General features: G+C 42.5%; 1 protein-coding gene across 1 annotated transcript; it reads left to right on the forward strand.

The window, feature by feature from the left end:
- The first annotated feature begins 120 nt into the window (after positions 1-120).
- On the forward strand, positions 121-17053 carry flvcr1 (FLVCR choline and heme transporter 1). Its single transcript, XM_030405203.1, has 10 exons — positions 121-847; positions 1676-1820; positions 3199-3339; positions 3888-3955; positions 6717-6820; positions 7865-7975; positions 9860-9965; positions 10076-10187; positions 10687-10754; positions 12529-17053. Exons 1-10 carry the CDS (start codon positions 152-154, stop codon positions 12610-12612), a joined length of 1635 nt encoding a protein of 544 aa, XP_030261063.1. The 5' UTR covers positions 121-151; the 3' UTR covers positions 12613-17053.
- The last annotated feature ends 451 nt before the right edge of the window (positions 17054-17504 follow it).

Here is a 17504-nt window from a genome sequence, read left to right on the forward strand (position 1 = left end):
GTTCTTTGAAGCATCGCAGCGTCACCCACAAGTAACCGAATGAGGAAACCGCTCTGCCTCGCGTTCCCTCGCTTCCTGCCTCGCCCCTAGCTGCCGTCTGTCTCTCCTCTCAGCGGCGGAGAAAAAGAAGAGGAACTACCCGGCGGGCATCATGGTGGCAGGCGAGCTCGTGCAGGAGCATCTGCGCGCGGATGCCGGCGCACCTGACGACATCACGGTCGGCAGGAAGAGTCCCGAGCTGGAGGGAGCAGTCGAGCCGACATACGGAGCGGAGCCGACTCTCCGGGCCGGGGAGACGGACACCGAGCGGACGCCGGAGCCGGAGAAGGAGAAGGAGGTGCCGGCGGATGAGAGGGAGGCGATGCTGCCCAACGGAGGAGGAGCGGAGGCGGAGGAGAAGAGGCTGGAGATCAGGCTCTCCTGGCGCCGGTTCGCCGTGCTCGCCGTCTTCAGCCTGTACTCGTTAGTGAACGCCTACCAGTGGATCCAGTACAGCATCATCGCCAACGTGTTCACCCAGTTCTACGGGGTGACCTACGACAAGGTGGACTGGCTCTCCATCGTCTACATGGTCGCCTACGTGCCGCTCATCTTCCCGGCCACCTGGCTGCTGGACCGGAAGGGTCTGCGGCTCACGGCCCTGCTGGGCGCCGGCCTCAACTGCGCGGGCGCCTGGCTCAAGTGCGCCAGCGCGAGCCCCGAGCGCTTCGGAGTCACAGTCACCGCGCAGGTCGTCTGCTCCGTGGCGCAGGTGTTCATCCTCGGCCTTCCGTCCCGCATCGCCTCGGTGTGGTTCGGACCGCGGGAGGTTTCGACCGCGTGTGCCACGGCCGTGCTCGGGAACCAGGTCAGTGTGGGAGAGGAGAGGATGAGATAGACAGGAGGATGAAGCTGATACTGATTTTATTGTTATCTCATGATATGACATCAGTTATATCTTCTCCTGGTTTCTAAAGGGGCACTTTGTAGTTTTGCAGAGTATATTTAAAGGGGTATCTGCTAGAAAGGTGTCAGGGTCCGCCAGATATAAACAAAGTTTATATTACAGTTTGAAAATGTGTTGTCCTTTAAAGGTGATCTTTGTAGTTTTAGGAAAGATATTTCAGAAGAAAAAGATCTTCATGACTGATTTTTAAAACATTTTTTACGCCCAAACAAACAAAAACAATCTGACCTTAAAGGTCAATACTTTGTTTCGATGTGGCGGGCCCTGCCACCTTTCTAGCAACGAACAGTTATTTTCCTCTGAGAACAGTTTGTTTATACACTTATGGAACAAATGATCTATAGGTATTTATGAGCTAATACTCATTGATATCATAGTGCCCAATTAATATTTCTATTATAACAGGGTAATAACATAAACTCAGAAATATTTATCTGTGTTTATCTGAAGTGCTTTTGTGGAGATTTGAAAATATCAAGATGTATATTGTGTTTTGCGATAAGACCATATCAAGTTTATATATGGAATTAAAGCAAAATGAAATACTGTAAACACAATATAACAGAACATAATGACACATAACTGAGTAATAGACATGGATGTAATCACCAAACACTCATTAAATGTGTAATATGATAAGAGACTGTTTGAAACATTAATGGTGTACAATAACGTTCCCTTCCTCTCCCTTCCTCTCCCTCTCTCTCTCTCTCTGTCTCTCATCCCTAGTTGGGGACAGCCATAGGCTTCATGTTGCCTCCAGTTTTGGTCCCCAACACAAAAAACAACACAGAGCTGATGGCTCACAACATCAGCATCATGTTCTACGGCACCGCCGCAGTCTCCACATGCCTCTTCATCCTCACAGTTATAGGTGCACACCACAAACACACACACACACACACACACACCACATCTGTGCCATCTGTTCAGGTTATACACTTGTGGTTTGCTTACCCTAAATTGTCATGTGAGGTGACCACAGTCTCAGTTCTGTCTGCACATTACAGCAGAGGTTAATACTGAAAAAAGTCATACTCGATTTTTAATAAGGTCATGTTGCACTTGTACATTGATTTTTTTTTCTATATATTTATTTTACCACCTCTCTGTATCTGTGCCAGTATTATTCTTAGTGTCACTGCCAATGCTACTTTCTTCTATTTTAGTTCAGCTTTAGTTAACTCTTGTACCTAACGTGTCTTACTTCTATTGTAATTCTGTTAGGCAATGGTTTTTGCAGTTGCTCCTTAAACACTTCATTTAATATTTTTTGTATATTGTGTGTAATTCAACAATAGTTGATACTCTGGAGCCAGTGTGTGACCCTGACTCGGGGAACCCTCTGATGGTTATATAACGTGTTCAAATGTTACTGAGGTGGAAGTGAAAGTCAACAATACAAATTGTGTTTTAGTAAACGTCTTCAAGGCAATTTGTGTATAATTAAAAAAAATAACAAAATCAACAGAATGTAAAGAAATAAAAGGTTTGTATGCGTCTATGTTTGCTGTTGCAGAGATATCTGTTGAAGTTAGCATGCTAACCAGCTAGCGCCGCGCCATTTTGTACGTCAAGAGGTGACCGGCTGATAGTAAACAACCCCAGCATTTCTAGGGTTAGTCTGAGCTCCCAGCACTTAGTCGATAGCTGCACTGTTAGCTGGGCTCACTAGGTAGCAGCAGTTAGCGGTTGCTCTGGTGGTATGGTTCTGCTGTATCGATTTTGATCACTTGTTTTTTAAACCGTCCATTCACCTTGTAACACTGTCATGGTAAATCGAGCTGACACATATTGTTCCATTATCATGTTGTTCGACCCGTTGTGAGTCTCGTTCTTGCCTTTAAACCATGATCATAATTCAGTCGGTACAAAGATAAGAAGCTAACTGTTGTACGGAAGACAATGGCTACAATACAGCAGCAGATGCACCCGAGCCTCAGGAAACGATCCAAGATCAGGATCCTGTCTCACTCACTGACAGACGAGATGACCCACATATGAACAAACACACTGTGAGCTGATGGATTTACTGTCAGAGAGAAACATACACAGGAGAAAACCGTTAAGAGATAGGTGTCAAAAGGCCAAATCCTACGAGAGCAAAGCATCACGCTTCGGACCGTAACAAAACAGAAATGAACCTTGATTTATAAACGTGTTCGTTAAACGAGACGAAAAAGTGAATGTTTAAAGTGAATACGATCCTCATAGCAAGCTAACCTAAACAACCATCTCTGTGTCTTCTCCAGTGATAAAGGACCGCCCCAGCCTCCCACCCAGTCACGCCCAGGCTGTCCTCCCAGACTCCCCTCCTGAGGATTACTCCTACAAACGGTCCATCGTCAACCTGATAAAAAACAAAGCTTTTGTCCTCCTGCTCATCACCTACGGTAAGCATTAAACACCGCAAGACCTTCATTTCCTGAAGCCTTTTTGAACGACTACAAGAGAAGCCAAAGGCACACGTTCATTTTTACCATGTCTTTCTGTTTTATCGCATTTTTGCTCGTTTGGTAACCTACACGGCTGCACCCACGTTTAAGTCTGTGTGTTGTCGACCTGCTCCTTCAACCCTCAGAGCCTTAAAGTTCATTAAAAACACCCACAATCCTCACATAACAATCCAGAGATTTAACCTTTCCCCTTTGGGAGACGTCACAACGGCCACAGCAGCTGAGTAAGGCTGAGCTCTGCACTCGCATGTTTATAGTGTGACCGTCTCGCGGCACACGCTGCCTCACATGACTCCTCCATGTGTGACCGCACAACACGCACTTTAGATGTTCGCACGACAACAAATTCACCCTGCAGTAACATGAATCCATGTGCTGCTGTGGTTGGAAACAGTGACTTTAAAAACGTTATTTCCTCTTTGCGCTGCATAACTGCTGAATCTAACCGCACACTCCCCGGCCTCTTTGTTTCCGTCTGTCTGCAGGTATAATGACCGGCTCCTTCTACTCTGTCTCAACACTCCTCAGCCAGATGATCACGGCCTGCTATGAGGTAAAAGAGAACACAGACAGCTAGGAGCGAGTGAAAACAGACTGTTTAAAGGAACAAACAAACACGTAAATTCAGGCACTGTCTCCTCACACACCATGCAAGGCTGAAGTTTCAGATCAAATCAATTGTATTTATCTAGCCCAGAATCACAGTCACATTGCCTCAGTGGGCTTTACAGTCCGTACAGTGAATGACATCATCTGTCCTTAGACCCTACATACGAATGAGGAAAAACTTGCAATGTTAAAAACCCTTTCAACAGGGTAAAAAAGACGATGGAAGAAACCTCAGGTAGAGCCACAGAGGAGGGATGCCTCTCCCAGGACGGACAGACTTGCAGTAGATGACGCATGTACAGAAAAGAAACAACAAACATCACCTTTACAAGTTGCATTGACAGAATATCCTGTACAAATTATAATATATGTAAAGTGAGTGGATCCAGGAGATGACTAAGCTGGCCAAGGCGTCGCCAAGTGGTGCCCAAGCCATACGGGTCCTAAAGTTTTATCGTCCACAAAAACAGAACATTGTTATGGAGCCTGACACCATAACAGCGTCGCAGCATTCTCCTAAACACCTGAAGTAGCTGGGGACTTGATTTAAAATGTAAGAAATAGAAGCAAAATAACGTGAAATGGCTCCATACAGCTCGTCTAGTGTAGTCCAAGTCTCAAAAAGCCAATGAAACCATAGTTGACTTTAAAAGCCATTCGAGGTAGAACACTCTCAAACTGTTCCAGTCAGAACTTTTCTAAAGCTTCTATGAGAAACCAAAAATGGTTCTTCTATGGTGGATGTGGTGCCTTTCTTTTAACTGTTTTCTCCTGTGTATGTTCCTCTCTGACTGCAAATCTCACGGTGTGTCGTTCACACGTGGGTCGTCTCGTCAGTCAGTGAGTGAGAAAAGGATCCTGGTCTTGGATCTTTTCTCACTCAGGTGCATCAGCTGCTGTACTGCAGTCATTGTCGTCCGTACAACAGTTTGCTTTTCATCTTGTGCCGACTCTTAAAACTGCTTTTCATCTTTGTGCCGACTCTTAAAACTCATGTGTTTTAAAGGTGGAGTCTGCAAGAATTTGACTCAAAACCGGTCGAACAACATGATTATGGACCAACCTGTGTCAGCTACCGCAGAGCTTGTCTTAATCATCAAACGTTTCCACCTCAGCCGTACTGAAAGGTTTTAATCAGTCTTCTTTATGCCTGAACAAACTAGATAAACAAACTCTCTTTGATTCTATGACTGAATAAACAAACTGACCTTAAAGGACAGCACAGTTTCATACTTTGTTCATATGTGGCGGACCCTGCCACCTGTCTAGCTACAATTGTTTGAGCGACCCTTTTTAGATTTCCTCACACAGTGCCACTTTGAAAACCTTTCGACACCATTTCGTTTGTCCTTTTTTACCATTAATGACTGGACTGTACAGAATAAAAGGAATTGATGGTGGATGGAAAAGGAGGAACAGAGAGAGAGAGAGGAACAAAGAAACTTCTGATGGCTTTGACGAGACATAAGCTTATTGTCGGAGTTCATTAGCTGCTCTCACTTATGCCTGCTTACCACCATAACTCTGTCCTCACATAAACAGACACACACACACACACACACACACACAATGGGCAAAATGACGCCGTGATTCATTCACTCCGAATCACTTCATTCTCACTCTCTCCCACACACACCAATTAGAAGGAAACCTGACGCTCATTGAGTTTCTGCTACTCTTGGCAAAACACACTCTCTGTCTCTCTCTCTCACACACACACGCACCGAGAGACGTTCACCCCTGCATGAACTTATAAAACTCTCCCAGCTGAACTGTCAGATGACTTACCAACCCTCTCCCACCAGAGCCACCGTAAATCCCTGACTCCCCCCCCCCCCCAACTCCCCCCCTCACCCATACATGCATACTCACTTAAAGAACATGTGAGTGGATTATAGCCCACCTGTGGGAGGAACGTTTCTGTTTATCTGCAGATTTGATGAGTTCAAAGGTGCATGAAAGTGTTTCAACTCAGCAGTTTTTTTAGAGCCTGAATGATACCAGATGTCTGCGACTGATGCTGATATTAGTTATAGGTTTATTAGTAAAATCATTTCAACTTTGTTAATAATAATCCCTCATCCCAGTATTGAATTTTTAGGTTGTCCAAAATGACACTGATACACTGAAGTGGTAAGCTTCACTGGGAATTTACCAATTACCATAAGTTACCTCGAGCATGTTTTGCCACATGATGTTCTTTAGCAGTAGCAGTCTTATCGGCTCATATCAGACAACGTAAACGCAGATACCGATCGATACTGATATAATTCTGATAATGTTGGGCAGCTGATATATGTTTTGGACTCTAGTTCTTTTCCACTCTCAGAGCGACTGTGGTTCAGGGGGTAGGGTGGGTCTTGCACTTATCGTAAGGTCGTGTTTTTAATGCCCGGATCCTCCGGCTGCAAGTACCCTCGGGCAGCATCCCCAAACTGTGTGAGACATATCTTACTTTGGGTGTGAAGCGCTGTATCCCTGCTGATGAGCATGTCAGCAGCGGTTTTAACGTAACACCCTTGGTCGGCACCTTGCGTGTCATCTGCCGTGAATCTATGACTGCGTGTGTGAATGGGTGAATGTGACAATGTGAGAGTGTTGTAAAGCACTCCGAGTAGTTGGAAGACTTTCAAAAGCGCTTTATAAATGCAGGCATGTTTGCCTATAATAAACATGTACTATCTCCTCTCCTTTGCTCTCCTCAGAACCAGGAGTTGAACGCTGGGAGAATCGGTTTGACTCTGGTTGTTGCGGGAATGGTCGGCTCCGTCCTCTGCGGCCTGTGGCTGGACCACACCAAGACATACAAGTAGGTGACACATACAGTGTTCTCCCTGGGTTTGTGGGAGACATGGCAGCACGTTTTTGGCAGGGATTTTTTGGGGTCCATCCTCAGGAATATGTTCCATTTGCAATAAAAAAGTATGCAATTTCACATCATCTACTCATTATTACTGTATCTTTCTACAAAAAGCCGGGGAAACAAGAGCAGGTAAAAAGCAAACGACAGCCGCGAACTACACTGTGGACCAACAGCAACCATGAAATCTGCTAAAAGTCATTAATACCTCTTTTCCACCGATATTATCTGGTCTACACAGGTTCTTAAAACGCGCGTATGCCTGCTTAAAATCACATATTGAACCCTTTCCCACTTCCTGCAGACAAGGCAGCCAGGTCTGTGATTTTGTTTGAATTTAAAGCCTTACATTGTTTCACTTAACATTTCACGCAGCGAATGCACCGGAAACAATTGTGACAGAAAGGAAAACAATGCTAGACCCACTGGCGTTGGGAATTTAGCATGTTCACCCGGGTCTTATATTTACATCGAAGCCGAGCCGAGCCAAGGTGATAAAAACCTGCGTCTACTGCAGAGTCAATTGACCCGGGTGTAAATGCAGAGTGCGCACATTCCCATTGCACACAAAAGCCTGATCTTATCAGGTTTAAGTTGGATTTTTGACCGGGGGGAAAGGGGTATAAGTTAGTTTTGACGCTCTCCACAAACTTGAGGAACAGGCCCAGGCAGGTGTGTCCACATACGTTTGGTGTATAAGTGTAATATCAGAGTTGTTTCATACATCTGGCCCCTGTGTGTGAACAATATAAACCCTCCAGCGTAGAGAGAAGATGCAGTAAAATGAAACCTGAGACGATCAGGGTGGAGGAAGAGAGAGCACTGGAATCCTGACTTCACCTAAACCTGTTGGGCTGTTCTGTCAGCAGCGTTTGAGTTTAATGTCTCACCACAGTTTCTCAAGTGAGAGGAATCAGGATGTAGGACTGTAGTGACCGTCAATCAAAGGAATCAGTCGACCGCCTCTGACGTGTCTGTTCTGCTGTTTCACAGGATGACGACCCTGATCGTGTACACCCTGTCGTTCCTGGGCATGGTAGTCTTCACCTTCACTCTGGACCTCAACAACATCTACCTGGTCTTCTTCACTGCTGGAGTGCTGGGGTACGACCGGCCTGATTTACTGATTTAAACCCCAGTGAGCAAAAAAAAGGAGTTGAAAAGACGTTTTTGTGATGTCTTTTTTAGACGTCAGCTAAGTTAAATACGTGTTTTTAGTGATCCAGTCTTCATCAGGTAGGCTAACGTTCCAAGGTTGGTTCACCAAAACATGCTAATTAATAAAGCTGATGAGTAGCTCACCTGGTAAAGTAACATGCCTCATGCAGACTCCTGAGTTTGTGGCCCAGGAGGTTCAAATCCACAAAGTTTGTCTGTCATAAAAACTTGTCTAAAGATGTCTAAAATTACACTGACTTTCACTGTGGCTCTTTTGGATGTTTTTGCTCAGCGGGGTTCACGTTGCTGACATTTACTGTGCTATGCAGTTTTTTTATGTAACTATTCAATCATATTATAAATATATATATATATATATATATATATATATATATATATCAGTTCAGAAAAGTTTGAATTGATATGCCAAATGCAGGTCTGTGTTCGTCAAAGTTAACACAGACTACAGAGCATCTTATATATTGATATTGGGCTGCAGGGCCATCTTGGCTTTACCGCCTTGATGGATTTCTGAAAAAAAGGGATCTGAGGGCTTGTTCATGACCTTTGCATATCAAATAGCCACTTTATTTTTCCAGGCTGCATGTAATCCAGAGTTTGAGCTGGAAAGCAGTCACACGGTGAAGGGACAGGGTCGTTATTTGCTCCCACATGTTACGGATCCTCTCGTAAACCATCTCTGGTTATGTCAGAGTCTCATAAAGACAAACGACTCTGCACAGTGCACAAAAAGTGCCCTCCCTTATTCTTTACGTCCATTAACAGCACTGACCTTTGTTCTCTTAATTCAGTTAACACGTGGTTTGAAATAACTGTGCCGTACCATACTCCTTTAGATTTGATGATTGTATAAAATAAGTCAATACCAATTCCCATTAGTAATCAAAGACACCAGATAATTGGAATGGATATTCATTCTGCAGTGAGTGTAAAGTGTCAAAGTTGAGAATAACTAGTGATGTAATGTAACTAACTACAGTTTACTCAAAGTACTGTACTTAATTACAAATTTGAGGTACTTTTCTTGAGTGTTTCCATTTTCCTGCTACTTTATACTTCCTCCCCACTACATTTATTTGATAACTTTAGTTACTAGGTACTTTGCAGATTCATATTATTCAGTGCTGATGGGTTATAACTTGTGACATGTAGGGATGCTGCATCAGAGCTAAATAAGAACTTTTATAAAATCATTTTATCAGAAGTCGGACACAAAAAAACAAAGATACCGATAATAAAAATACAAAAAAAGGTAAATATCGGCCATGATAATCAGCCAGGCCAATAATCAGTCGACCCTCAATATAAAATATGTTAAACCATCTGAGTTTTAGGCTGCATCATCCTCCAGTTGTACTCTCACATCTGCACAATTCTGCTTTCAAAACAAATCACCAGGACACTCGGTGTGAGCTCTGTCAGTCTCCCTGTTGTTGAAGGTTTACACACAGCTGCTGCAGTTATGAAACAGGCACTGTGTGTGTGTGTTTACATATAAATAAACATTTAAAGTTCACTTTTACAAGACAACGCACATTCCAGTACTTTTTGAATATTACAGCTGTAGTTTATTGGATCAATAATATTTATCTTTGATTACAAGAACCAGAGCCATATGATATGAAAGGTTAATATTAGAAAGTTATTCAGGCTTTCTGTGTCTGAATTTGAATATTAGGACCGACAATGTTAAAATCCTTTTTTATTTGGATGTATTGTGGATGTGTGTGAGGTTTGTTTGGCTGTGATCACACATTTAAGCAGATTACTGGACTTGTTTTAATCGTTAAAACACTGTCTGTGTCTCAGGTTCTTCATGACGGGTTACCTTCCTCTGGGCTTCGAGTTTGCGGTGGAGATCACCTACCCAGAGTCTGAGGGGACGTCGTCAGGACTCCTCAACGCTTTCGCTCAGGTATCACAGACACTGCAGACTCGTAGTGCGTTCAATTCTTAAAGGGCTGATTTGTACCTGTAATGTCTCCTGACCTGCGTGCTTGTGTTTGTGTTTGTGTTGGTGTGCAGATATTTGGGATTATTTTCACTCTGATTCAGGGCAAACTGACTTCAGTCTACTCCCCTCTGGTTGGAAACCTCTTCCTCTGTGTCTGGATCTTTCTGGGAGTACTGCTCACTGGTAGGCTGTTTGTATGATCCATTTGTGCACGTTCTGCCAAATATTAGACACGGAGGTGGAAGATTTATTATCACAATCAATGTTCAAGGTGTCCATAATCAAATTATCAGGTGAATCGTTGAGATTGCAGCATTTAATGGAGCAATCACTGTACACGTATGTTGGCCACCGGACACGCGGTCACTTGGAAAGGGAAGTTCAACTGGTGATCCATTTCTGTTATCAGTCAAATGATTGAATAAACTCAGGTTTTTTCCTGTGTTGTTATTTGTGACTCTGAGAAAAAGGGAAACCCTAACCCTTAATGGTTTGAGTAAGTGCATTTTTCATAATTCCACTAATTTTTCAGGAATAATTCTCAGATCTTGATGAAAAAGATCAGACGCATTGAGGTGGCTGGTACCTGTGAGTTAGTACAAAGGGGACTGTTTGGTAATGGACGCTCTGCCGAGGGCCATTCTATTTGTAACTGTCATGTTTTCTTTGTCTTATGTTTCAGCCTTAATCAAGTCCGAACTGAAAAGACACAATGTCAACATGGGAGCCAACGGCAACCACCTGCACGCAGTGAGTGCGCAGCAACACACACAGCAACACACACGCAGGAACACACACTATGGGTGATGTGATGTCTGTCTTGTACCTAACACAAAACCAAAGGTCTACAGTAGTTTCAAGGTCTTCTCTGCTCTGCATGAGTAGACTACACAGCAGAATGTTTCTGTGTGTATTCATTATTGTGAGAATAAGTTCATCAGTCTTTTAGCAGTTTTAAAGAGACATATATTTCCACTCAGGTTTCAACAATCTACCAAGAAAGTGAAACATTTTTAAAGTGTTTGTATATTTGTTGACTTTCGGGAAGAGGGACTTCATGGGAATCTGTATTTTGAAGAACATATCCCACGTCCCTCTGCCTCCCTGTGGAGTGCCCTTTAGAGAGGACAGCACTCAGTCTCAGTGTCTCTTTGTTTCTCCTCCTACTGACGTCCCATGGTGTGACCCTCTGACGAGACAGATTCTTGAACCTTTCTCTGCTCTCCCTGAACAGAGCCTCTTGTCAGTTTGGACATTAAGTCTCCTTTGTGTTTCTGTTCAGGCTCACATAAATTCTCCTCTGAACACACACCTGTTAAATCTCTCCTCCTCTTGATTCTAACGTCGCCACCGGATGATTATCTGTAATGATTTCTGAAGGTGCCCTGCAAATCAGCGTTAGGCTGTTAATTCTGCACGTCTGGACTCTTCAATCAGCCTTTAATTCGTGTTCCCACCGTCCTGCTGAGTCACCGCTGAAGTGCCCCTACTGAAAAGGCGAATCATCGAACTCCTCCTCCTCTTCAGTCTGAGCTCAGTGGATTCCAACTTGAGGAAACCTCACACAATCTAGTTTGCGGTTTGCGAGATGAGATCCGAAATGAAAAGAATATTTGTAGAAGGCAGAGGACGAGATGAACATTTCATATCACAGCGATCCTGGTCAGATGATCACCACGATCATCAAAATGTGATTAAAACTATTAGATGGCACAAAAAAGGTACCTGAGAGTTTGCCGTAAAGAAAATATTTTTAATATTTTTATTTTAAACCGTTTTGTTCAGTCACTCATGTGAGGATATTCACGATTATCCCGATGGTAGAAATTCATCGCGATCAACTTACGAACGTACGTGAGCGTTTTCAGTGTGATTTGCGATAAAATCCGATGTTATCCCGTCTCTTGTATACAGCATAGATACACAAGGCTTTTCTGCTCACAGAAATGTGGCGTCGGAAAATAAATCAAATGGACTTGAGAAGAGAAAATCACAGTTTTGTCCAACTTTAACCAAGAACTGTCTCATTTTCACCACTTGAATGAAATGAAAGCCGGATTTGATTACAGGCGCCATCTGGTGGTGATATAAAGAAATACACTGAGAGCCATGGACTAAAAACAGTTGACACCTGAGTTGATTAATCTGTCTTCATAATGCTTAAAACAATGCTTTAATCATATCAAATTTGAGTTTGTTGGCAAGGGGGCAAGATGTTGGTATCAGAAGTGTTCTGGTTTCCTTTTGTAGTACAAGTAGCGTAGAGAAAATGTGACAAAAAGAGACAAAACAGTTCCAAAATGCAGTCTTGGAACTCATAGGCTGTCGTCTGATGACCACATAGCTTTTTTTTTTAAACAGCAATAAATAATGTTGTGTTGAGGAAGTATCAACTGAGAAATGAGAAGCTTGGGGTTTGTTTCTGTGTCGCTGTTCGCTTCATCAAAGCTGATGTTAGTCCATTCCAACAAATCCTTGAGGAAATCATTTTGTTGAACTTTCCCTGCATTTCTTTTTCTCCTAGCTTCCCACTGATTGTTCCGGGGAGAAAAGCAACGGCGTCAAGCTGGAACCCTCTTTCAGCTTCTCCCATGAAACCTCGCTGTGACGCAGCCAGGTCACCGGATCGTAGGACAGATGAGAAGGTCTCCCTGCTGTCCTGGGATAAGTGCTGGCACTGTGGTCTACGTGGAGAACCTAAAGGTGCACTTGAATTTTAATTCCCAAGTATAACCTCCTCGATAATTGGACCGCTGGATTTTCGGGATGTGAGTCGAGTCTTATCAAGCACATTCACAATCTACAGTGGAATTAACCCAGAGGGGATGACCACAGCTGGTCAACGCTCCTCCTCAAGCTGTCTGACTCCTTCGAAGCATTACCTCCAGTTGACCGAACTTTGTGGCTCCTCTCGAAAAAGATCGACGCGGATCGGTAAAAAAGAGTATGCAGAAGAAGCTCCACTGCACTTTATTTGTATCGTAGGTGAAGCATGGCGCTCCTGCGATGGTAACTGTATGTAAATCCAGTTTTGGTCGAACAACAAGCTTCCAGTTCCTGGATCACCATCACATGGTCTGCTGTAGTGGATTCTTGACAGGTCGCATCAGCAGGTGGGAGTCTTCAGAGAGAGTCATCCTGCAGCCACTGCCCGCTGCACAGGGCCAACGTCTCCTGAGTTTACTTGAATTATACTTTCACGCTCTGGACTGTAAAACACCGTAAATGTTGTTAATAGTCCTTCATTTCATTTCTTCTCTACACATGACACTGGTTCTGTTACCATCTGAAATCTCTTGTGAAGCCTTGGGATAAGGACAATCGTCAGCCAGGCGGAGGAGCAGCTGCAAAAGAATGGGCGGATGATGTAGCAGCAAGTCTGACGTCTAGGCGATTCAAACAAGTATATACCAGTTGAGGGAAGGGGATGGAACGTAGAGGGGCTGCCCCCTAAAAAACGGATGATTAGTGTCGTCTTTCGGTATGACCTAAAGTCTGCGTGCGCTTCTTGCCGTAGTACACGGAGCAACGCAGGATGTAAACTTTAAAAGCAAGTCTAGAAATGACCACAAATCTTAAAACTCACTCCGGTGTTGAATGTCGTTGAAGTCTCCTAAAACATTTTTGAATCAGATGGCGGTACAACCTGACTCTGACCGCGTGGCAATCAAATCAGAGTTTTCGAGGACGCGACTATGATCTGAGAAAACCCCGGTATCATGATTACGATACATTCATTCTTTCTAAGACGCTGCAGATGTATCAAATATCCAACCAATGTTTTATTTATTATTGTATTTTGTCCCTTCAACATTTCTTTGTGTCTTTGTTTTTAACAGTTCCTGCCTTTTGAAAACAGAAGTAATCCAGTAACCACATAATAAAGTGAATGACAATGAACATAAAGAAGTATCATAGTGCTGAGGGGGCAGAGACACCATTCACCCTATCACAAGATACTGTCCCTTCAAAATGACTCTGCAGCTGTTATTTTAAGTTAAAAAAAAAGTTAAAGAGTGTGGCTTTAAATTCCCTACCAACTCCAGAACCAAGTATATTTGTCTAATTTCTACTCAAAATCATATTATCACACTTAATGTAAGACTCAGTCACCTAGAAAGAAGCATTGCTGTGACATTTATTGGACATGTTGTTTGTGGACAATCTTCACGTGTTCCACTGGCAGATTCTTTTCTTATTGCAAAAAACAAATGCCTTGTATTCATTTGTATTCTAGTGGCATTTTTACCAGCGTAACTCGTCACCACCCAGAAACACTGACACAACCTTGACATTTTCAAACTACTGTCACTGGTGAAATCGGTTGATCGCAGCATCCCAACACGCGAGTCTTACAAACCAAACAGGAGTAGACTCACACCGGCAGACTCAGGAGCACCGTGGTTATGCCTCCTGTGATTGTTCTAATCCAAATCCAAGTTAGAGACTGGCTCTTAGTTATTTATTTCATTTTATTTAAACTCCTAATTATAAGGCTCTCGTGAGCAGCAGTTAATAGGTGATAGGGCCCTTGTTAGTCCTTTTTATAAGACGTTTGTTAACGTAAATAAGACTATATAAGTGTTTAAATGTACATGTTTATTGTCAATTATTAAAAACAGTACGCTGTTACTACGCTCTTACAGGAAACTTGCTCTTACAGGAAACTTGTTAACAGTTTATAGACGCTTAAGAAGTTTAATTCAAGTCCTATGAGTTTCTTACAGTTGTTTACAGCAACATGAGCACATTTATTGAGTTCAATGGAGGCTTTAATTTAAGGTTTCTTGAAACAAAACCTGAACAGCGTTTTATTTCACTGAAAGCTGACCTTTAGGGAAACTTCTTCCAGGGTGAAGATGTTGAGAAACTCCGAAACGAATGAAAGAAAGAAAGAAAACGATGAAGCAGTGTTTGTAGCATCACTGGCAAATGTGAACACTGAGCTTGTGTTATGATGTTGAAGAAATTGCGTTGATGAAACGGTAGTTCTATTGTTTATTTTTGAAAATTTGGAAAAGACACAGATGTGCTCTGATAATACAGCTTTAGGAAAGAGAGACAAAAACGGTTTTGTTTTGCTGACAAATTATCCAAGAGGATTCTGCGTAGAGCAGTCCCACTTCTCGCCTCGATCGTTGTATTTTCTGTTGCTATTAAGCAACCAGCCAGAGTACACAGTGTGCGTCCTGTTCCTGACATTAGCACGTGCACGTCCAGTGTACAAGAATGTTTGCGGGATGTACGTCTTCAAGTGTAACGTATGGACGGAGATTATTTCTGAAAGGGTTCTGAAACAGGACGGAGACTAAAAAAGTCTCTAAAATACCCAGCTACTATTACCAATTACTAAGCTTTTTGTGGCTTTATGAAGGTAAATATATATATTGTTTCACATTTATTAACAGTTAACCATTAATTCACCTTTTCAAGATTGATAAATAATTATAAGAGCTCATAAGGTTTAATTTTTGCAGTTTATAAGCTGTCAGCAAGGTTCATATAATTGCTTATAAATGTCTTGTTATCTCACAATGAATGTGTATTGTGCTATTATGAACATTTTAGTATTATTAAGGCTTATATAGTCTTATCTTAAGGACTTACAACGGTTGTATTTTCCTATTATTCAATGCTTATTACAAGGTCCTATATTAAGCTGACATGAGAGAGATAACTACCTGCAGTAAAACAGGGTAGAATACACGACTGGCTTGTACAAAAGGCTTCTCAGCAACTCCACTGTGCTGCTGCTGCGTTTCCCCACTCGACAGACGACAGTGGACCAAACAGAAAATGTGAACGAGTTCAGAGTTCAGCGCACAAAAACGAAACAGAGGCACAAACTTCAAGTTTTATACTCCGATGCATGACTGGACACGTGTTTTTAATGTCGACCGCTGTCCGTCGTTGCGCGCGCACACAATCTGCATGTCACAGCTGCTGTTTTTGGGGACGAGAAGAAAAACGCCGTCTTGTGGTTTTTGTAACAGACCAGGCAGAGCAGACAGGAGAAGCACAAGAGTGATTGTGTCTGTAACAGGAAGAGATGACTTACACTCTGAGTTATTTACTGATCGGTTTGTTCGTTTCATTTATGTCGTAGAAAAAGTTTGACTTGTAGAAGGGATCCTGGTTTCGTAGCTTTCTTGACACATGTATAACTATAAATGTTTTTATTTTATTTATGTGTGAATGAATGTTGCCGACTTTTACAGTCACAAAACAGATGTGAACTGTGTGTTCGGAACAGACGAATTCTGTCAAAGTCAAAAAAATGTTTATCTTGTAATTAAAAAACATTTTAAAACTATTTAAAGAAACTGTTTGGCGATTACATATTATTTTAAGACCTGATTACAAAGGTCAGAGGAGAGAGATTTACTTATTTGCCAGAACTTTCTATTTTCTTTTCTGAATATACCTTTAAATGGTAGCATGTTTCTACAAACCACAGCTACATCTTCTGTTGTACTTATTACTTACTACGTACTGCTTCTACTTTCTTTGGTTTGAAAGTATTCCTCTGTTTTCTGGTTCTTAGCCATTGAAGGTCTAACCTCTCTCTCATTTTTAAGAGTGGAACTTCTACAGTCTTGACATATGTTCACATAATTTATTTTTTCTCATCGTGTTCGGCTATTTATTAACCTCTGTGAATAAATTATTAGCAAATAGCACTGAGTACAATAATAAAAACACTCGCAACAAATGGTTATCTGGACTAAAACATACTGAGAACGCTGCCTGTTCGATGAAACCCAACTGAAAGAATGTCTCCTCAGAATCCGACCTCCCATCGCCTCGGTTGTGAAATCAAGAAAGGATGTAATGTACCAGGTGCTGTGAGACCATTTGTGTATGAAATTGTCTCTGTTTTAACCACAAAACTGGTCTGTGAATTTAAAGGTTATTTTACATCGACGTATAAATCAGTTTTCGTCTGGCAGGATGTGTTCATGGTTGTGAACGAAGGACAGCTTGTGGTTCACAGTGTAACTTTTAATGTGACACATAACGATTAAATGGCAGAGGTCAAACTGACACAAGCTGAACGCCTCCTTTGTGTGTTTTCCCAACAGCATGCAGTGTAGCGCTTTCTTCCAGGCTTAGTTAGTCTGTGTTACACATGAATGAATGAATGAATGAATAGAAGAAAGTCAGCATCATGTTAGTCTGTCATTACCTAAGAGATACTTCTAATACTTCCTTTGTGCCGTCGATGGGGCCGCCATTCTTCTGGAAAAAAAATCTTGCTTGGGAACCAATTTAAATGCAGATGCTGTCATTTCTCCTTAATCATGACACGGTGCAAATCAACACTTATGCCATAATGACGAATTTCGGAATATGAGATTATCCGAGGAGCACTTGAATGCAGCATAACACAGTCTGGTATCCTAGACAGGCCCCCAGGACGAGCGGCAGGCTTTGAAGCCAACTTTCATAGTGGCCAAACCATGTAATTACATCGTCACATGACGCACTATAGCCCAAAAA

The sequence above is a fragment of the Sparus aurata genome, chromosome 22 (genome assembly GCF_900880675.1).
Source record: "Sparus aurata chromosome 22, fSpaAur1.1, whole genome shotgun sequence".
Lineage (NCBI taxonomy): Eukaryota > Metazoa > Chordata > Actinopteri > Spariformes > Sparidae > Sparus > Sparus aurata.